We start from the raw sequence: 22,096 nt of genomic DNA on the forward strand, positions 1-22,096 counted from the left end.
TACTCAATAATACTTTGTGACTTCACTGAATGAGTGATTATCTGTGGCTGGTGACCCGGGCAGCCCCACCCACCCTCACCAAGGGCCTCCCACATGCCCATATATGGACATGATGCAGGACAGTTCTGGCCCTGGTCAGAGGCGCAGGCCTCTGCGACCTCACAATGCCCAGGCCCCCCTGGTGTCTATAAGAGGCCCAGGACCAGCCCCTGGTTCACAGCCCACAAAGTTCCACCTGCTCACAGGTTGGCTGGCTCAGCCAAGGTGGTGACCCTGCTCCTGGGCATCTAGGCCAGTTCCACCCAGCATCATGGCCAGATACAGATGCTGCCGCAGCCGGAGCAGATGCCGCCGCCGGAGAAGGAGATGTTACAGACGAAGGAGGCGCTGCTGCCGGAGGAGGAGGAGGAGAAGAGGTAAAAGGGGTCCCTATCTGGGTTCACAAGTCACAAAAGAGCAGGGCAGAACTGGGGGGTTCTGCCAACTAAAATGTTCTCTTTCCATTTTGCTTCCCCAGTGTGCTGCCGCCGCTACTCAAGGTGTAGAAGAAGATAAGCTGCTAAAGGCACGAGCTAGCGAGTCCACACACTCTGCCTCAGCTTTACCGGCTACAAGACCCTCTTGCTGCTACACCGTGAACATGCCACCATCTCAATGAAGTGAACATGGAACAGGAGCCTGCTAACGAACAACGCCGCCTGTCAATAAATGTTGAAAAAATAAATCCACTCTTATGTCTTTGCTTTGAGAAGGGAGTTCAGGGAAGAGGAGGGCTGGGGATTAAAAAAGTGGGGGATGCCCAGCCAGTGTGGCTCAGTGTTTGAGCTTTGACCCATGAACCAGGAGGTCAAGGTTTGATTCTCAGTCAGGGCACATGCCCGGGTTGTAGGCTCGATCGATTCCCAGCAGGGGGTGTGCAGAAGGTAGCCGATCAATGATTCTCATCATTGATGTTTCTTATTTCTCCCTCTCCCTCTCTCTGAAATCAATAAAATATATATTTTTAAAATCATATATAATAAAGACCCTCACTCCGTCACGCCGTCACAAGATGGCTACACACACAGCGGAGGCAGGGTTCCCATAATGAGCCGTAATGAGCGATCAGCAGGGACCTGAGGCTGCGTGGTACTGGGCTGAGGCAGGGGACCTGAGGCTGTACCCCCGGCCCAACGGGGCTTGACAAGGGACCTCAGGCTGCACCCCCTGCCCGGTGGGGCTTGATGGGGGAACCTCAGGCCATGTCCCCTGCCCCAGCGCCAGGCCAGGGGACCTGAGGTCACACACGCCCCCTGGCGCCAGGGAGCAGAGGCAGGATTCCCTTAATGAGCGATAACGAGCAATCAGCAGGGACCTGAGGCTGTGTGTCACCAGGCCAGGGTGGGAGACCTGAGGCTCCGCACCCCCCTCCCCACCTGGCAAGGCTTGACAGGAGATCTCAGGCTGCACCCCCTGCCCGGTGGGGCTTGATGGGGGGCTGCAGGCCATGCCCCCCACCCGGTAGGGCTTGACTGGGGCCCTGAGGCTGCACACCGGTATCCCCCCCTGCTCCCCCTCCGCCCGGCAGGGCTTGATGGGGGTCGGGCAGCAGGGTCTGGATCTCACCCAATGGGGATGGGGCTGGCCAGGTCTGGGTCTCGTGTGATTCGAGGTGCACGCGGGTGTGTGAGGACTTGACTCTGGGTCTTGCAGCATGCCCCAGACTCTGACAGGAGGAAGATTTTCATATACATTTTACTAATTTTCTTTCATCTCTGATACTTCTATTATAAAGGGCAAATAGCAATATTGAAATATTTCCTCTAATTCCCTTTTAATGTGCATGGACCACCAGTAAATAAAAAACTCAGGAGAGGGGTTGAGGATGCCAGGAAGAGGGGACATGAGTGACAGTTGTCACGTTAAATCTTGTTCCAAACTCTTGACTACCAAGTCAATCAACAGCTGCCTCCCCAACCACCCCTTTAGAGGTTCCCCCAGTGGGGACAGGAGCCGAGCCATGCTGTTTCTGAGCGCATCTCTCCCCAACACTGTGCTCCATGACTTCTGTTGGCAGCTTGAAACGGACCACAGAAATTCATGCAAAAGCTACAAATCAGGACTTGCTCTCCCCTGCCCCTGTGGCAGAGAGCCAGGTAAACATTTACCAGCTCTAGCTCATCCCTATATCCCACTAGTCCCCAAAGTGCCCACAGTTTTTGGCCCAAAGCTCCCCTCGGACTGGGTACAGTGATGCCCAGGTGGCAGTTGAACTAAGCTTTCACATTTAACCTATGAAGGAAGCAACATGGTAACCTGACCATCTGGTTTACCCACTTGACCCACATGATACACTGAGGGCTTGAAACCCCAGGATGATGTGGAGGTGGTTCACAAGACACTTTGGACATCGGCCTACTTGGCTCATTTCACAATCTGATGGTGGCAGGGCAAAGCCCACGGCTGAGGCTCTATTCCCTAAAGTGACAGGGCCACCGAGAACCTCCGAAACATGGCCATGATCTGCATGTTTCGGGCATCATGGTGTACAGGTGTTTTGCATTCACTTTCAGGCCCCATACCAACCTTGCAACATAGGCATGGACAACACTGTCTTTCCAAGTGAGGGCATTAAATGGGGACCTGAAGTTGCTTCCATTACCCCAGTTGCTAGATGGCTTCCTATACCCAGCCAGGCGATATGGCTTCCCATACCCAGCCCCCTTAATGCATATGAACACCGGGCGAAATTAAGCCTCTGTATTAGTTTCCTATGGCCACTGTAACAAATTGCCACGCACTTCATAGCTTACAACAACTCAAATTTATTATCTTACAGAAGTCCACAAGGGGTCTCACAGGGCTGGGCAGTCAAGGTGTGGGCTGGGCCGTGTTCTCGCCAACTCTGAGAACCCCCACCTCCATCTCAAAGCCAGTGGCTAGGTCAGGGGTGGGCAAACTTTTTGACTCGAGGGCCACAATGGGTTCTTAAACTGGACCGGAGGGCCAGAACAAAAGCATGGATGGAGTGTTTGTGTGAACTAATATAAATTCAAAGTAAACATCATTACATAAAAGGGTACGGTCTTTTTTTTTTTAGTTTTATTCATTTCATACGGGCCGGATCCAGCCCGCGGGCCGTAGTTTGCCCACGGCTGGGCTAGGATCTTCAAAGCTCTTCCTGTGACTCTCCTGCCTCCTCCTTCCAACTTTTAAGGACCCATGTCACTACATTTGAACTCACCTAGGATAACCCAGGATGAGTTCCCATCTCCAGATCCTTAACTCACCCAGAAAGCTCAGGGAATAGGGCATGGTCAGACATCTCTGTCTATTAAAGGGAAACCAATTGCTATGATTCTGATTCTGCTTTAATGGGATCATCTCTGTATAGTGAGAGGGGTGGGAAGGCGGGGGAGGCAAGGGCATAGACTCTGAAGCTCACCCTTGCCCCTTATTTGCAGAGTGACCTTGAACAAGTCATTTAACTGCTTTGTGCCTCAGTTTCTCCATTGGAAATGGGGATTGTAACTGTGAGGAGTAAATGAGTGAATGTATGAAAGTAAATGAATGAAATGCCTGGCATACAGTAACCACTAGATCACTGTTGGATAGAAAAGCAATAATGAAGTCCCACGCAGACCATGGCGCAGCCTCTCAGTGGTGAGGAAACTTCAGAAATGGCTACGTGGGGCTTCCCACCAGCTGGATGAGAGAAGGGCTTAGATTTGGACGAGAAAAGGTTTTTAAAGTCCCGCCTGCTACAAGGGATCGGGAAGGGATGGCTTGCTGGCTGTGGACCCTGGCTCTGTTTTCTTCACAGAGGAGCTAGCCAGGGGGAGGACAATGGTGGGGTGGGGCTGCCAAGTCATAGTGGGGGGCCACCTTATATACAAGTGCCCAAAGAGCTGCCGGCAGACCAGACCAACACTAACAGCAAGAGCAGGTGGGCAGGCCTCAGCCCTCCTCCCTGCCCCCAAAGCCAGCGACAGCCTCAACCTAAGCGCCTGACCTGCAGTCACAATGGTCCGACACAGCGCGAGGAGTCTGAGCGAACGCCCACAGCAGGAAGGCCAGGAGCAAGAGCAGGATCCGAATGCGGAGGACGGCCAGGTGGCTGGGAGGACACTCAGAGGCTGCTATCGCTACAGACGCAGGCGCTGCTCCCGGAGGCGGCTGTACAGGATCCACAGAAGGCGGCGGCGTTCGTGCCGGAGACGCCGGAGACGCTGCTGCAGGCGCAGGAGGCGCCGCAGAGGTTTGGCCAGTCCTACACGCTCTGGGCACCCGACACCTCCAGGCCATGTCCAGAAGGGCAGCGGGAGGCTCATGATACCCTGGGATCCCACCCCATTTGACAGTCCCCAACCCCCAATCCCACCCAGGTTCTCTGAATTGCCCTATGACTAGAACTCTCTTTTCCAAAAGGTTGCAGAAGGAGAAGATACAGAAGGTGCCGCTAAACCTTCCTGGGCCCATCACACACCTGGTTGGAAATCAAGGAAAAGTCACCTGACAAGGAACCACCTCACATGACCACAGCAATCCCTCCATGCTGGATGCCCAAACCCTGAGCCCATAAGTTCTTGAGTAAAATGAGCGAAAGTCATCTGCCAAATAAAGCTTGAGATAAGAAACTTGCTGGCTTGTCAGGGTCTCCTTTATGCAAACGATACAAATGGCTTCCCTTCTTTGGGGAGGTAAGAGGCTGGGGCTAGGGCAGGGAGTTCAGAAGAGTGCTCCCAGGAGCCAGGCATAGTGTGTTACCTGTGACACCCTGTGCCTGGGTTTGCCTTTTATGATGCTAAAGGCCACATGTTCCACCCTGATCTTCCCATTTCCTTGTCATCCCCATCTGCAGGGGTCTCTAAGGCCAGGCTCTCTAACTTAAAGAACCTTAAGGATGTGTTGGGTAGCTTGGGAAAGTATGCGGAGATGGGAAGGTCTGGCATAGAGGAAACAAAAGGAAAGGGGTGGATTGGTGTGAGGCTGTGGGCCACTAGATTCTGAGATGGGACCCTGTGTACCAGTCAGCAGGGCTGCAGTCCCTCTGGGGGCTCCAGGGCAAAGCCCATCCTCACCCCTTCCTAGTTTCTGGTGGTTCTGTCATCCTGGTGTTCCTTGGCTGTGGCCACAGCACTCCAGTCTCTGCTTCTGTGGTCACAAGGCGGCCTCTGTGAAATGTCTGCCTCCTCACGGAGACCCTGGTGATTGCATTTAGAACTCACCCACCTAACTCAGGGTAATCTTCCCATTCCAGATCCCCAGGGGGGCCTGGCTGGTGTGGCTCAGTAATTGAGCACCAACCCAGGAACCAGGAGGCCACAGTTAGATGCCCAGCTTGTGGGCTCAATCCCCTGCAGGGGGTGTGCAGGAGGCAGCTGATCAATGATTCTCTCTCAACATTGATGTTCCTCTCTCCCCCTCTCCCTTCTCTTCTGAAATTAAAAAAAAAAAAGTATAGTTTTTTTAAAAAAGATCCCCAAGGGGTCATTATTCAGATTATCATAGCCACCAAGGATCTGGGACAGAACACTGGCAAACGTTGATTTGCATGTTGGAAAATGGATACCAAGGGGACTTCACTCAGCCCTCCCCTGCTGAAATTGTGTCCTGTGGGTATGTGTAGCTAGAGAGACTCATGACCCAAAAAGCTTAGGAGTGCTGCCTTTAAAGGGTGATTTTTGGAGGACAGGAAAGAGAAGGGTTTTCGCTAGATTTACAGAAGTGTGGCTTACACAGAGGACACAGACTTTAAGTACACCTGTGTAGGCACCACCCAGGTCAAGAAAGTGAACATTCCCAGCCCTTCCTAACACAAGGCTCCTCTGTGTCTCCAGCCCCCAAAGGGAGCCACTATTCTGACCTATTGTCACATTCTGTCAGCAGCTCTCCTAGGCTGGGTATGTCGGACGTGGGGAGGAGTCTGCGCACTCTCCTGCTTCTGGAAATTCTATCCCCAACTGCCATCCCAGCTCAAAGGGGGACTTTTATAAGAGCAAACGAGGCCCGATGGAGGGGGCAACCTGGCAGGGGGAGGCAGCATCGGCACTGGCCTGGTGTTCTGCCTCTGCCCTGCTGTGTAGGTGGTTAGCGCTCAGTGGGGCTGCTGGTGGCGGAGGTTTGAGTCAGGCGTCAAGGCTCAGGTATCCGAGGGTGGGGAACTCCAGGGCACCTTTGTGATGTCAGCGCCCTGCCTACAACCCCCACAGCCCCCCACTTCTCCCCCCAGAGGCCTTCTCGCCCAGTCTGGAGAGGCAGCCAAAGCAGGCATGGGTTCCCACTGTGCCAAGCTAGGCACAGGTCACAGCCGGGGCCACGAATCCTCCATGAAGAAGCTCGTGGCCTGCGTGAGCCAAGATAACTTCTCCTTGTCCTCAGAGGGTGAGGAGGAGGAGGAGGAGGGAGAAGAAGAGGAGGAGGAAGAGGAGCTCCCAGTACAGGGCAAACTGCTGCTGATGGAGCCTGAGAGGCAGGAGGAAGGCTCTGAAGATGACTCTGTGGCCCAGCAGAGCCCCGAGCCCAAGCAGACGCACTCCTGACCCCCGATGACGACCCAGGAAGAGGTGCCTGCTGCTGTTCCAGCGAGAAGAACTTTCAGAAAAGAGCCAATAAAGTCTCCAAAGGAATTCTCCTCCTCCCTGGTCTCCTCAATCCTGTGCCTGTGGTACTGTGCGTGTGCCCCTGTGTATGTGTGCGTGTGTAGTGTGTGCATGCCCATGTGTGTATGTGAGTGTGTTTAGGGAGGTTGAAGAGCAGGAGTCGGTGACACCCTGCTCCTGACATCCAACCAGAAGTTCTCACCAGGTCCACTCCCTGTGACTTCTCCTCCACCCTCCCCTGCTTTAGGGGGCAAAAATGTGGTCGCCTGGGCAGGAAAGTCATCTCAGCCAGTCCCCTCTCTGGGGGTGTACATGTAATGGGCCAGAGGGGGAGCAGGAGAGCACACAGGCTGAGTGTGCCTGAGGGGACAGTGTAAGCTCCCTCAGCAAAGCCCCCACCCTGCTGTCCTAGCCACGGCGGTCTTGTTATGGAGTGCTGGCTTGGGAGTTCAGCACACCAGGAATCAACTTCTTTCTGTGAGCTGTGACCTTGAGCAAGTCACGGTCTGTCTGTGAGCCTTGGCCTGCCCCTCCCTGGGTAAGGGTGAGATGAGTAGTGCCCCCTAGTCAGTGGGTTGGGAGAATTAACTGAAGCCTTGGGTGGGCCCAGGACAGTATTGTTGCTGGCTCCACTGCCTCACTGGCCCTGGTTTTGGGGTCAGAGTATGTGGTGGGTCCTAGTCCTCAGCCGGTGATTCTTCCGTTGCCACCCTCATATTCAAGGTGACACCCGTACTCAGAGGCTCACGTCTGCCTTTATCAAGGGGTTTGGCTATGTCCTCATGAGAGCCACAGGCAAAGGAAGCCCAGAAAAGCTGCCAGACACAGATATAAAACCCAGGCCCTGTGTCCACTTACTCTGGCCACCCTGTCGTCCATCCTGCACGTGAAGAAATGACATGTGATCTCCACCCTCTGCCCTCAGTTGGCCCCCAAGCACCAGTCACTTGGCTGAGTAGAATCCTGATCAGGGCTGTTGGGGGAGGGAGTGGCAGTATTTCCTGGGAACCCTCAGCTACTTTTGGGGGAGGGGGAGAGTGTTAGGGGTAAGGAGGCCTTGGGTTACTCAGAGGGGAAGCCACCGTTAAGACTTGCAGATGGCAGAGGGCAAGTGATGTCCAAAGCAGGAGGCCCCACTGTCTACAAGTCTTAACGGATTCCTACCCATACCCCTGACCCAGTGACTCAGTCATCCAGTTTCTTCCTTTTATCTAAGCCCCAGAGATCCACCTGCCCATTTAGGCAAATATTTGTCAAGCCCCTTCTGTGGTCACTATGGGCTCTAGAATGAACAAAACACAGTCGCCGTCCTTCTACACACTCGGGCATGTGGAAGTGGGGAGTCAGCAGTGGAGGTGTGGGGGGTGGGGGGAGGACCCAGAAGGAATCAGCACAGCATGGCCGACCAGCCCACTGAGCCCACACCAGGCACGGCCATTAGAACAGGGCCGCATGTGCCTCTGGAATCCCCTCAGGCCCCTCAGTGACCATAAGGCTGGATGGGGGGGGTGGGGCGGGGAGCGGGGCAGACCTGGGTTTGGATCCTGGCTCTGCCACTATCTGTGACTCTGAGTCTGCTCCCTCTTTGTAAAATGTAACAGTCATGCCGGCCTCTGGGGTTCATTCGTTTCTTAGGATTGCTGGAACAAATGATCACAAACTTCATGGCTTAAAACAACAGAAATCTATCCTCTCTCATTCTGGAAGCCAAAGTCTGAAATCAAGAAGTCAGCTGAGCCATCCCCCTCTCCCCCAGAGGTCCCAGGGGGGAATCCTTCCTCGCCTTGTACAGCTCATGGCAGCTCAAGGCGTTCCTTGGCTTGTGGCTGCATAACTCTAATCTTTACCTCTGACTCTATGTGGTCTATTCTCCCCGTGGGTCTTCTCTTCTGTTTTATAAGAACACTTGTGCTCTGGCCAGTTTGACTCAATGGTTAGAACGTTGGGCTGCAGACTGAAGTGTCTTGGGCTCCATCTGACCTGGGCTAGGGCATGTGCAAGAGGCAACCAACCATGTTTCTTTCTCTCTCTCTCTCTCTCTCTCTCTTCCCCCCCCCTCCCTTCCCTTCCACTCTCTCTAAAAATCAATGGCGGGGGGAGGGGAAGAGGAAATATCCTCAGGTGAGGATTAACAAAAAAAGAACATCTGTGATTGGATTAGGGCCCACTTAATAACCAAGATACACTCTTCTTATATCTACAAAAATGCTTTTTCAAAATAGTCATATTGACCGGTTCTGGGGTTAGGACCTGGACATATCTTTTGGGGGCTACCATTCAACCCACTACAAAGGCTCCCTGTGAGACTCAAGGACAAAGCTGCCTAGAAGGGGGGAGGGGTTGCCCCAAGCACAGCTACATAGAAAGTGCCCATTAATGAGGGCAGTTGTCACTTGAATGATGTGACAAACTTATTAAGAAATAAACTGTAATAAAAGCAGATGATAGTAAAGTCTCATAACAAGAGTCAAAGTGTGCATGAGGACAGAGAAGGAGAAGTAGATGTGGGCTGGGGGGCCTGCCAGGGGAGGGGAGATGGAGACTGAAGGAGTTTCATGGGGAAGAAGGGGCAAGTGCAGGCTGAGAGTGGCCAAGAGCTAAGCCCAAGGGTGTTGGCCAAGGCGTGGGAAGGGTTGGGCTGCTATGTGCTCACAGGGTCTCGTGTGCAAACCGATTGAGCTTTCTTCCATAGGTGCCTGGAGATCCGAGTGGGGCGGGCCTGATTCCTACTGTAGGTGAGGCTTCCTGAGGGGGTGGGAGAGGGGGGTCAGGAGGCAGGAATCTGAAGGAGGAAGAGGGTTCCAAAGTGCCTCCTGTGGCTTGACAGGCACTTCAGGTTCACAAGAATACCAGGAAGGAAGGAATGACATCCCTCTGTCAGATAAGGAAGTCTCACAAACCGAAGTGACCTACCCTAGATAGCTATCAGCACACACTGGGATTGAACCTTGCACTAAATCTCCAGAATTTAAATCTTGCCTGGGAGGTGGGCTTGCCAGGCAGCCCCCAGGACCACTCCCATTACTCTTATCATTCATCCATCCCATAAGCCATCCAATCCATTCACCATCCACCTACCCACCCATCTATCCTTGCTCTAGGTATCTATCTTATCAACCACTGAGGTCAGGACTGTGCCCTGGCCTCTAAGCGGCTAGGAGGAGTAAGAAAAGAGCTGGAATGTTAGCAATGTTTATTGAACTCTGTGGGCTGTCCCTGAGCCAATTGCTGGACACAGATTCTCTCATTTAATTTGTCTGGCATCCCTAAGAGATGGGCATTCTTATTGTCCCCATTCTACAAAGACAGGGAACTGGGACTTGGAGGGATGAAAGCCCAGGTGAGTGACCCATAAGGAAAGGAAAATGTAGATCTGGGATGGGGATCCAGCTCAATCTGACCCAAGGGTCCCTACTCTTAACCAACAGATGGGATTACTCCAGAGGGCCCTTGAAACTGGCCCCGCCCTAGGGGTTAGTGTAAGGGTTAGGGGGCTTTGTCCCAACCAGGCCACATCTGTTACACCCCCATGGTCTGTGCCATCACAATTGGGCCCAACTATATAACCGGAGGGTGCTAGGGACTCTGCAAAGCTGCGTGTGCTGGAAGAAGAGGAGGAGGAGGAGGCAGCCTCTGCCCCCCCCACAAGTGGCCTCCTATGGACACCAAGACACAGAACCCTCCCATCACCCACACCCAGCCCCATAGCAACTCTCGGCCCCAAAGCCACACCTGCAACCAGTGCAATTGCAGCCACCACTGCCAGAACTGCAGCCATGGCTGCAGCCGGAGCCAGAGTTGCAGCCGAGGCCGGGTCTCCAGCAAAAGCCCAACCGGCCACCGCAGCCCACCCGGGCACCAAAACCAGAGTCCAAGCCCCAGCCCGCCACCAAGGCATCCCAAACACACCATGCACTCCCGCCACTGCCCCATGAGGCCCCCCACCCACTCCTGCAGCAACACCAAGAACAGAAAGAACTTGGGAGGACAAGTGAAAAAGAGGAAGGTGGTCAACAGGAGACAGCAGGCGCACAAAACAAAGAGGCGAAGCTCAGGTACTGTGCACGCAGGTGGGGAAGGGTGAGAGGGGCTGCCCAGCTGGACGTTGGGGGGCAGTGAGGTGAAGGCTGCAACCTCCAAGCCAAGAGGGAGAAGAAACTATGGCAGTTGTGTATATGGTACATTTCTGGACTAGTTCTTCCAATAAGTTGGATGGGTTGATTAGAAAAACAGATAGGTGGCAGGTTAACTAAATGGTAGGATGGATGGGGGATGGGAGCTGGGTGGATAAGTTCATTAGAAGTGTGGTTAGGTAGAGAGATGAGTGATAGGAGGGTTAACTGGTTAAGTGGATTGGTGGATGGATAGAAGAATGGAGTTGAATGAGTGGAAAGTTTGGATATGGTTGGAAGGATATGGATGGTGAACTGATTAATTGACTAGGTGTGTGAATGATTAGATCACTGTGGATAAATAAATGGGCAGGTGAACTGATGGATGGTTAACTGGATGGATGAATTTAATGAACAAATGGATGAAGTTTCAATAGATGGGTAGCCTGGATATAGTTGAAAGAATTAAATGAATGTTGGATGAAAAGACTGGGTGATTCATGGATGAGTCATGAGTCACCCAGTCTTTTTATTTTTCACGCCGTCTTTTTAAGTGGATGGAATGGATGGATTCACATGGGTCAAAAGGAACTTGACCACAGTCTATGCTCTATCCATGCCCATATTTGATTACAAATGAGAAGTCCAAGACTCGAAGGAGAGGGTTAGTGACTTCACGAAGCACAACTATTAAAGGGTCCCTTTCCTGTTTGTTCCTATCACTTAGGGCGGAAATAAACTGAGATCGCACTCCATGGCTTGTTCCTGTGTCGGTTTCACCCAAATGAGAAACACCATCGTGCGTGGAATGCTAGAGGGAAGTCGAACTTTTTGCAGGAACGTGTTACTACAAGTGATTTCTACGCAACAATGATTAAAGCTTGTACACGGGATGACTTTCCTTGTGTTGGCATTTTTATTTCACTAAAGGTGTCATGTGTTTTGGGGCCGGGTTTGGTAGCACAAAGCAGAAAAGAGGTTGCCGAGGGAGCAGGGACATGCCTTGTAATGAGACCTCATGAAAGTGGAAGGAGCCATGCCAGCACAGGGGCAGAAATGAATGGGGGGTGGAGACACCAAGAAGCCTTTGAAGTAGACAACACCCTGTTTGTGCAGAGCCTTCTTTAGCCCTACATGCTCCCACATTCATGCACACAAGTGTGTGCACACACATGGGATGCCCTTGGGCCCACACACTGTTCATGTGATCCGCATGCAGTAGGCAGCCCGGGAGCATAGGGGACAGGTGGGAAGAGGGGTTAGAAATGTGCATTTTATCCAGTTTGAATCCTGGTTTACCCTAGCTCATATTTCCCTGCTGTGTGCCTCACTTGTTTCAACCAACTTTTAATAAGGGACCAAGTGTGTTCAGGGCCTGGGTGAGGACACACTAGCCCTTTCTCTGTCCAGAGAAAGAACATACATTGCCAGCCACAATAAGCTGTATCAAGGGAGCAAGGCAACATCAAGCAGAGCAGCTCTGGTGGGGCTCCAGGCCAAGGAAGGAGCACGTGTAAAAAGCCTGGGGTCTTCCAAGGCCTGGGGTAGCTGGTACCGGGGTACAGGTGGCGGGAAAGGAGATGGGAGGCCAGGAGGGACCAGGCTTTGCAGGGGTTTGCAGGCTGGAAAACTTGGACAAGGCCTGATAGGTACAGTATTTAACGATGGTGGTGGCTGCTGTGTGGAGGCTGGATTATAGAGGACAGAAGGGACAAGAGGAAGAGCCGTTGGTAGGGTGGGGCCAGGAGAGAGGAACTGTAGGGCGGCACTGGAACGCTCCAATACAGATGGGATGAGGGAGTGAGTTCCTCGTCCAGCAAACATTTCTTGTTGTGAATCCTCACCTGAGTATATTTTTTCCCGTTGATTTTTTTAGAGTGTAAGGGAGAGAGGGAGGGGGAAAGATGAGAGAGAGAAAGAGAGAGAGAGAGAATGAATGTAAGAAAGACACATTGATTGCTTGCCTCTCAAACTCGCTCGGACAGGGGCTGGGAATCGAACTGCAACCCAGGTATGTGCCTTTGGCTGGGAATCAAACAGGAAACTGTTTGGTGATTGGGCCAATGGTCTAACCACTGAACCACTGGTCAAGTCCAGCAAACATTTACTGGGCACCTACTTATATAGGCATTGGGCTAAGTGCTAGGGGGGAAAACAAAGGTGGAGAGAGCCCTACAGGCACATAGCTTCCAAATGAATTAGGAGATAAGATGCTGTGTCATTAGATGATTAGATCAATTGCCAAGAGAAAGCTTCTCGTCTATAAATTGGGTCTCTTGCTGGGTGGCTGGAGGGTTCAATGAGATCATGTGTGTGAGTGGTCTCTAGGCTCAGCACACAGTAGTTACTCAATGGCGCTTTGCTATTATTAATAGGGCATATAAAAGTGCCAGACAACATTTTTAAAAGAAATGCTAGCCCTGACCAGTTTGGCTCAGTGGCTAGAGCGTCAGCCTGTGGACTGAAGAGTCCCAGGTTCGATTCTGGTCAAGGGCATGTACCTTGGTTGTGGGCACATGCCCAGTAGGGGGTGTGCAGGAGGCAGCTGATGGATGTTTCTCTCTCATGGATGTTTCTAACTCTATCCTTCTCCCTTCCTCTCTGTAAAAATTCAATAAAATATATATTTTTTAAAAAGAAATGCTAGTTACCAGATAAAAGGACTAAGGAATGGTCAGAGTCCCATGTAAATTATCTTCAAAACTCACAAGCCTTGATTTTAGGGTCAGGCCCCAGTGTACACTGGCTCCCACAGTTCTACCTGGGGGACCTCGGACTGGTCACATTGGCTCTGAGATTTGCTTGTCTCATCTGTCTAGCAGGTAATGGCTCCAACCTCAGGCCATCAGCAACCCAAGGCGTGTAAAAGCACCTAGGCCAGCGCCGGCACACGGTTGCTTATTCCCTTCTGTGTTTCATCTGGGCAGAAGGAACGAGGTGCAACATGTGGAGGTGGAAGATGGGACAGGTGTGGAAATGAGGGGGGTGTCTGCAGTAGAGGGAGAGGGACTGAAAAGGGGGCCTTATTGTGGTGGTGATTTCATAACATATATAATATTTCATTATAAGTAATAATATGTCAATTATAGCTCAATAAAAAAAGAAAGTGAGTTTTGCAGGGCAGGCAGTGACATACAGTGGAAGGTCCTCTTTCAGAGCTCAGCTGTGTGACCTTAGCAAGGCATTTCCTCTCTCTGTGCCCCAGTCTCCTCCTCTATAAAATGGGACACTAGTGTCGCCCTTATTGGGGTCACTGGGGTTCGCAGAGGGTCTGGGATACAGTCCGCACTCAGTGCGTCCCTTGACCCCTCACAGCAGGGAAATGTTCCAGGTTGATACCATGTTTCCTCTGCAAGTGTGGGGTAGGGCCAAAACAGGCTGGAGAAGTGACCATTTACTGAGCACCTACTAAGTACCAGATGCTGTTTTTTAAAAATACATTTTTTAAATTGATTTCAGAAAGGAGAGAGAGAGAGAGAGAGACAGAGAGAGAGAAATATCAATGAGAGAGAATCATTGATCAGCTGCCTCCTTGCATGCCCCACACTAGGGACTGAGTTGCAACCCAGGTATGTGCCCTGACTGGGAATTGAAAGTGACCTCCTGGTTCATAGGAGGACGCTTAACCACTGAGCCATGCCAGATGCTTTGACATAAAATATTTCCACCTAATCCACACGCCCTCAGCAGGAGGCATTACTGTTCCATTTTGCAGATGAATGAGGTGAGATTCAGGTGAAATGATTTGATCAAGGTCTCCAAGAAGGCATGTCTAAGATCAGAGATTCATCCTTTGCCCCAAACCTCCTGGTTCCTATTTAAAAATGTAAAGCCACATAATCCCATGATTGTCTTTCACATCACAGTGAAAGGAATTTGGGAAGTCCTTCTGGAGAGCATGTTTAAGGGAGGAGATAGAGATAGAGGTCAGAGGATAAGGTCAGGGAATTTGAGCTCCACTCACCAAAGGACCTCCCTATTCCCTGAACAGTGTCCTTTTATAATAAGATCACTGAAGGCAGAAGAGCTTCTATTATAGAGAAATGATCTTTATAATAAGAGGAAGTGGACTGGGACGCAGACAGACTGGGTCACATGTGTGGTTTACAAACCCATCTTTAACCCCACATTTCCCTAAAATCAACAAGCAGAATAAATGGTGGCACAAACACAGATATCCAGTTACTTATACCAAGAAATTGCCGTTCAAACCCACTTGGACACAGTGGCCTAGGTTCACATGAGGGTTCCCAAGTACAGGCCCCCCATGCCCATATCGACAGGCTGGCTCTCACATCCCTCCCCACTCACTGAAACACTCAAGCAAGCACTTGCAGACACACACACACCCTCTTACAGTCAGACACATGATGACAAGAGGAAAAACGTCAAACCACAGATTCATTCTTTCACTTACTTGGTTTGGGGTGGGGTGACAATAGTTTGGGGGCAGGCCTGCTAGAAACCCAAATTCAGGAAACAGACACCCAACTCAGCCACTGAGGCTATACAGATTCTGAAAGTGACCTAGCTGCCTTTCAAATGGTTAATTTCGGGGGATACTAGCGTGAGGTGAAGTCTGGGAAACAGACACAGCCCTGCCTGTGGTAGGATTGTCCGCTCAGCTGCCTGGGCACTGTCACGCCTGCAGGCCCTAGATGTCACTGGGGGTCCCAGCAGTCCTGGGGGAGGGGGAGGAGGGGCAGTCAGGGAAGAGGCTGCAGAGCCTGGGTTGAGGTGCCCATTTGAGGTACAATTCAGGAGGAAAAATACCTTAAACTCTGTAGCCACCCAGACCTAGAGTCAACTCCCTGCTCCCTCATTCCCTCTCTGGCTGATCCCAGGCCTGTCTCCTAACCTCTCTGAGCTGGAATCTGCACCTCATGCTTTGTGAAGAGGTCCAAGGTGTCAGGCTATTCTTGATTGCTGCATCCCTAGTACTTAGCACAGTCCTGCACATATTAGGAGTTCAGTAAATATTTGTTGAATAAATGAAAGAGTGGACATTAAAGCAACGATGAGATGCCACTTATGTACCTGTTGAGTGGACAAAAATGGAAAAGGCTTGATAATAACAAGTACTCGTGCAGGCACAGGGAAGTGGACGTGGCCAAGTGCCACTGTGGAGAGGGTGACAGCACAGGCATATTGGTGGGCAACTGACTGTGTCTACTGGTGTTTAAAGTATACACAGTGTTTCTCACATGTGTGCCAAGACCTTGTCTGGGGAGGTGCAGGGCCACACTGTTTGTAAGAGCAAAAAACTAGAAACAATTTATGTGCCCATCCACAGGGGATGGCTGCATGGACATTGAGGATGCCTTTTTAAAAATATCATGCAGACAGAACCTAGAGACAGAACCTGGATAGAACATGGCAAGAGAACCTGACTAGAACTTGGTGAATGAACCTGACTGGAGAACCTGGACAGAACCTGGCTGGAGAACCAAGCGAGGGAACATGGCTACAGAACCTGGCTGGAGATCCTAACCAGAACTTCGCTGGAGATCCTGACCAGAACTTGGCTAGAGATCCTGGCTAGGCTGCTGATCAACTGAACACTCTCTCTGTGTCATTCCTTCTTAGCCGACTCTGTCCACACCTTTGGGGACCCCTGGACCTGCTGGGGTTGGACCCCAGCAGTATGCTATTGATAACTTTTTTTTATTGCTTAAATTATTACAAAGAGTATTACATAAAAAAATAAAAATAAATAAAAATATCATGCAGTTTTTTAAAAAAAGAATGAAGTTGATCTATATGTAGTCTACCCAGGTTGCCAGGATATGTTATTGGGTAAAAAGGGCAGATGGAGAAAGATATAACATTTACAGAGGAAAAATTATATACAAAGCAACACTGTATTCTTATGGGGGGAAATGCAGGTATGCGAATGCATAGAAAAAGATCTGGAAGGACACAGACCAAGCTGGTGTCTGGGGTTACATCTGGGGAAGGGAAATGCTTTCATTATTTTACACAAGGAATTAAAAAAATAAATTTGGAGGTGGGGGGGAGCAGAGCATCAATGAAGCATCTAGTACAGCGGTTCTTAACCTGTGGGTCACGACCCCTTTGGGGGTCGAACAACCCTTTCACAGGGGTTGCCTAAGACCATCGGAAAACACACATATAATTACATGTTGTTTTGTGATTAATCACTATGCTTTAATTATGTTCAATTTGTAACGATAAAAATACATCCTGCATATCAGATATTTACATTACGATTCATAACAGTAGCAAAATTACAGTTATGAAGTAGCCACGAAAACAATTTTATGGTTGGGGGTCGCCACAACATGAGGAACTGTATTAAAAGGGTAGCGGCATTAGGAAGGTTGAGAGCTACTGATCTAGTAGGTGTTCAGCAAAGCTTTGTTGACACTGAAAAGAGGTAATACAAGAATGTTGAATAAACTCTGACTGTAAAGTGCTATCTTCTCTCAAGCCAATGGCATCGGTCACTTTCTGGGCTTGAAGGTCTTGGCAAGGCTCTCCCCAGAGGGACTCATGCCCCAGGGCCAGCCATTGCCTTTCCCGAGTCAAGCCTCTGCCTATAAACCAGTATGGTGGCACTGAGTATCTCTCCTGCTTACCTTCAGCTCATCTCCTGCCGCTTGCCACTCAGGTCCTCCGTTTTCTGTCTCCAGGCCTGTGCCTGCGTCATGCTCTGCCCGGAGTGCTCTCCCTTCTCTTGCCTGGGCTAAGTCCCACTTGTTCTTTAAAATTCAGGTCAAGCAACACAATGAAAGAGAATTACAGGCCAATATCCCTCATGAACATAGATGCCAAAATTCTCAACAAAATCTTAGCAAATCGGATCCAGCAGTACATCAGAAAGATCATACACCATGACCAAGTAGGATTTATCCCAGGACTCATGCCCCAGGGCCAACCATTGCCTTTCCCGAGTCAAGCCTCTGCCTATAAACCAGTATGGTGGCACTGAGTATCTCTCCTGCTTACCTTCAGCTCATCTCCTGCCGCTTGCCACTCAGGTCCTCCGTTTTCTGTCTCCAGGCCTGTGCCTGCGTCATGCTCTGCCCGGAGTGCTCTCCCTTCTCTTGCCTGGGCTAAGTCCCACTTGTTCTTTAAAATTCAGGTCAAGGATCACTAACCTCCGGATCCTGCTCAGGGCCCTGCCGGCTTGGCCAGGGGCCCCCTCTTGCACCAGCAGACACTGGGCTTCGCCACGTCATGGGCCATTGTCAAGTCTGCTGCTGGTCATTGTGCCCTGAAACGAGATGGCCCCTCACAGTGAACCAGGCTGAATTCAACCTCTCACCATAGTACCTGCCACTCTCAACAGCTTTCTCACAGTGAGGGGCCCCTGAGCTGAGGAGCATTCCTGTCCCCGCCCCCCAACCCCGACTCTCAGCACCCCCGGCCTGCTGTGTCGCTTCTTGTGTCTCATCTCATAGCTTGTGCAAATTCTTTTTCCCCTTTATGTCAACTGCCAAAGGTAACTGCTCCTTGCTGTCAGCTGCTGACACCTAACTTGCCACTTCTGGGATAGGGTAGGGTGGGAACCAGAGCAGCTTATTAGAATAGTATGTAAAAATAGAATAAATAGGCTCAAGCAAGGTCCTGAGGGATTTGCTGATGAAAAGGCACTGGGCCTGCCAGCTTGGGCTTTGTGACAGTTCTTTGAGCCACTGGCTTAAGTCAATGTGCCTGAAGGCACAGGCTGATGGGGTGGGGGTGGGGAGCAGGGGCCGGAACCAGGGGTCTGGACTCCACAACCAGTGCTCTCAGGAATCCTCTTCCCCGCCCCTCCTATTCTGGAGTTATTAACACAAGAATAGTGACTGCTTTCTGAAAGCTGGTTAGTACCAGCTACCTCACATGATCTCCGATCAAGCTCCCTTTTCTTCACCTGTCACATGGGAATGAATAGGCCTGCCGCACGGTTCTCATCAAGTCTCCCAGGATTGCCAAGGAGCCAGTCTTGTCATCACGCTGGAGTTCAGCCACCAGCTCATGTCATCACTCCCTGGCCCTTCGGCTTCCTCTGTCCGAGAGGAGAACCTTCCCCTTGGACTCACGTGTCCCCAGCTGCACAGCCCTTCCCCCGCTGTAGCACATGATCTTCCTGCTGCTGGGAGGGGCTATGGTCTACTACACACACGGAAGCAGGGCTCCCCGAAACACAGCCACCATGTTCCATCAGCTCCCTGGGGCGTGCTTCTCATCTGGTAAATGGTGCCACATAATTTCCAGAACCATGAGGTAAAGGAAATAAGACAACATACCAAAAAGTTGTCGCCAGCAAATGGTGATTCCCTTCCCAAGGTCTCCTGGGGAATAACGACTGACCCCAGAACTCAGGCCTTGGACTCCCAGAGCAGTGCTCTCACCTACAAAGCATGAGTGCCCCAGCTCTCCCGTAGGGGGTTTTACACCCATTTCAGGGGTTAGAGTGACATTCCAGGCCTGGGTAGGGGATGGTCAGGGACAGTCATAAGGTATGTCCCAAGGTCAATATTGAAGGTCATCATGGCTAAAGTTCTCGTTGTCTAAAAGGTCAGCAGCCAGAGGGCTCTTTCTCTCTTTCTACACTCAATCCTGCAGTGTCTCCTGGGCTTTTAGGGTTGTTTCCTGCAGTCAGGGTGAAATCCAAACCCCTCTCTCCTCTTAGCAAGACCCTGCCCCCTCGGCTGGCCAAGCCTTAGGCCTCACCTTGCACTCACCCCTGACCCTTCAGCATGCTCCTCCCTCCACCTCAGGGCCTCAGCACTGGCTCTTCTTTCTACTTGGACTTCTCATTACCCACTTTTAGAAAGACCTCCACTCCCATGTCACCACCTCCAACAGGCTTCCCGCACTGCTTTAGCTCACTCCTCCTCCACCCCATAAACACCTGTGGCTCCCTTCTCCCTGTTTATTTCCCCCAGAGCACTTTGATCTGAAAAAACCCTGTGAACTCACTGTCTCCCCTACTTCTGCCGGAAGACCTGAGTTCCCAGTGCCTGGCAGACAGCAGGCACTCAATAAACACCAAAGAAGTGACGCAGATACCTTATTATCCTTATCTTGAAGATAAGGAAACGGAGGCACAGAGAATCTAAAGCAGGGGTCCTCAAACTACGGCCTGCGGGCCACATGCGGCCCGCCAAAAACATTTGTTTTTTTACTTCAAAATAAGATATGTGCAGTGTGCATAGGAATTTGTTCATAGTTTTTTTAAAACTATAGTCCGGCCCTCCAACAGTCTGAGGGATAGTGAACTGGCCCCCTGTTTAAAAAAGTTTGAGGACCCTTGATCTAAAGCCTCCCCCAGGCCACATGCTCATTAAGTGACAGATTTGTTGTTGTTGTTATTAATCCTTACCCAAGGATTTTTTAAAAATATATATCTTTATTGATTTTAGAGAGGAAGGGAGAGGGAGAGAGAGAAACATCAATGATGAGAGAGAATCACTGATTGGCTGCCTCCATCGAGCCCACAACCTGGGCATATGCCCTTGGCCGGAATCGAACCTGGGACCCTTTAGTCCGCAGGCCGATGCTCTATCCACTGAGCCAAACTGACTAGGGTTCCATTGATTTTTTTTTTTTTTAGAGAGAGTAAAAGGGAAGAGGAGAGACAGAGAGAAACATCACATCAACTGATTGCCTCCTCTATGTGCCCCAACCAGGGCTAGGGTTCCGGTCTGCAACCAAGGTACGTGCTCTTGGCCAGGAACTGAACCTGAGACCCTTCAGTCCTCAGGCTAATGCTCTATCCACTGAGCCAAACCAGCTAGGGCTAAGTGACAGATTTAAACCCAGGCCAGCTGATAACAGAATCCATGCTCTAAACCCCACAGTTCAGGGCTCCTCAGAGGCACGGAACCTTGTCTGCCCCACGTATCAGAAGAGAAGGAGGGCTGGGGAGCACTGGGGCAGAGAGCACTTTCAGGATGACACATCCTAACCAGGGACTGCTTTTCCCAGCAGGACTTTGTCAACGCTGGAAAGAAAAACTGCAAAACTGAGCTCCAAGGGCCGGGTCCCTTATTCCTGGGTTTCCGGGGCCGGCCAAGTGGGGGAGGAGAACCATCCCACATGTCTGGCTGTGGCCCAGCAAGTTGTGGACACGGCTGGCCCTGTTATAAGAAGTCACTTGTGCTGAGCATGTTCTCTGTGCTTGGCATTTGCTTCAGGCTTTCCATGCACTGGTGCTCTATGAGGCCTAAAGTTCCAGAGCCCACTTTGCAGATGGGTCAAATGAGGTCTAGAGAGGGCAGTTGCATGCCCTCTGGGGATCCCCCATCTGGGGAGCAGTAGGCCTGGAGTCCACATGCAGCCCAGGCTTGCTGTAGATTCTGAGCTCCTCAAGGCTCCCAGGCGACCTAACTTCCTGTGAGCCCAGCACCAGGCCTCCAGAAAGAATGACCCAGGAGGCAGACGTTTGTCAACCAGCGTATTTCTTTTTCCTTTTTGGCATCTAGGTTTGGTTTCGTTTTGAAATCAGAACTTTAGAAAATGAAAACAAAGCTATAGTAACCGTCAATGTTGGCAATGAAGAGAACCCACGTGGGTTTACCAACAGGGGCCTGACTCACCATGCTTGCACAACCTGGGTCTGGACAGGTTAGAGGAAGGGATACCTCCGTTCTGCAGGACTCAAAGGTGCCCAAAGCCACAAAGGGCAAGACAGAGGCTTGGATGCCAACAGCTTATAAATGAGAGGAAAGCTGGCAGACCTGTGCCCACTCCTCCCTAGGCAGGCTCAGGATCCAAATGAATCTCTGATTTCTTTGGCATCTACTTTTTTTTCCAGAAGAGGAAGTGGTCCAATACCCTGTGTATGAATCTTGGCTCTGCCCCATCTAAGCTGTATGCCCCTGGACAAGTGACTCCCCCTCTTAGCCTCAGTTTTTCTATCTGTAAAATAGACAGGTTGGATTGTGTACACCAATTCAATAGTCTAAGGCAGTGATGGTGAACCTATGACATGCGTGTCAGAGGTGACACGTGAACTCATTTTTTTGGCTGATTTTTCTTTGTTAAATGGCATTTAAATATATAAAATTGTTGGGGTCCAACTCCAGCAGGTCCAGGGGTCCCCAAAGGTGTGGACGGAGTCAGTGAAGAAGGAATGACATGGAGGCAGTGTTCAGGTGATCATCATAGCTAGGTTCCTCTAGCCAGGATCTCCAGCCAGGTTCTGAGTAGGATCTCCAGCCAAGTTCTGTCTAGGTTCTCCAGCCAGGTTCTGTAGCCATGTTCTCTCACTAGGTTCTCCAGCCAGGTTCGATCGCCAGGTTCTGTCCAGGTTCGGTCACCAGGTTCTATCCAGGTTCCCCTGCCATGTTCTGTCTAGGTTCTCCAGCCAAGTTCTGTAGCCAGGTTCTGTCCAGGATCTTTTGCCATGTTCTCTGGCTAGGTTCTGTGTCCTGTTGTCTTGTTACATCT

At 51.0% G+C, this 22,096-nt stretch overlaps 1 protein-coding gene across 1 annotated transcript; it reads left to right on the plus strand.

Annotated features, from left to right (window-relative positions):
- Positions 1-10,239: 10,239 nt before the first annotated feature.
- Positions 10,240-10,665, plus strand: TNP2 (transition protein 2 (during histone to protamine replacement)). The gene has a single exon (XM_006776304.1). It carries the CDS (start codon positions 10,240-10,242, stop codon positions 10,663-10,665), a length of 426 nt encoding a protein of 141 aa, XP_006776367.1.
- The last annotated feature ends 11,431 nt before the right edge of the window (positions 10,666-22,096 follow it).

Source organism: Myotis davidii, unplaced genomic scaffold, assembly GCF_000327345.1.
Source record: "Myotis davidii unplaced genomic scaffold, ASM32734v1 scaffold209, whole genome shotgun sequence".
In the NCBI taxonomy this organism is placed as follows: domain Eukaryota; kingdom Metazoa; phylum Chordata; class Mammalia; order Chiroptera; family Vespertilionidae; genus Myotis; species Myotis davidii.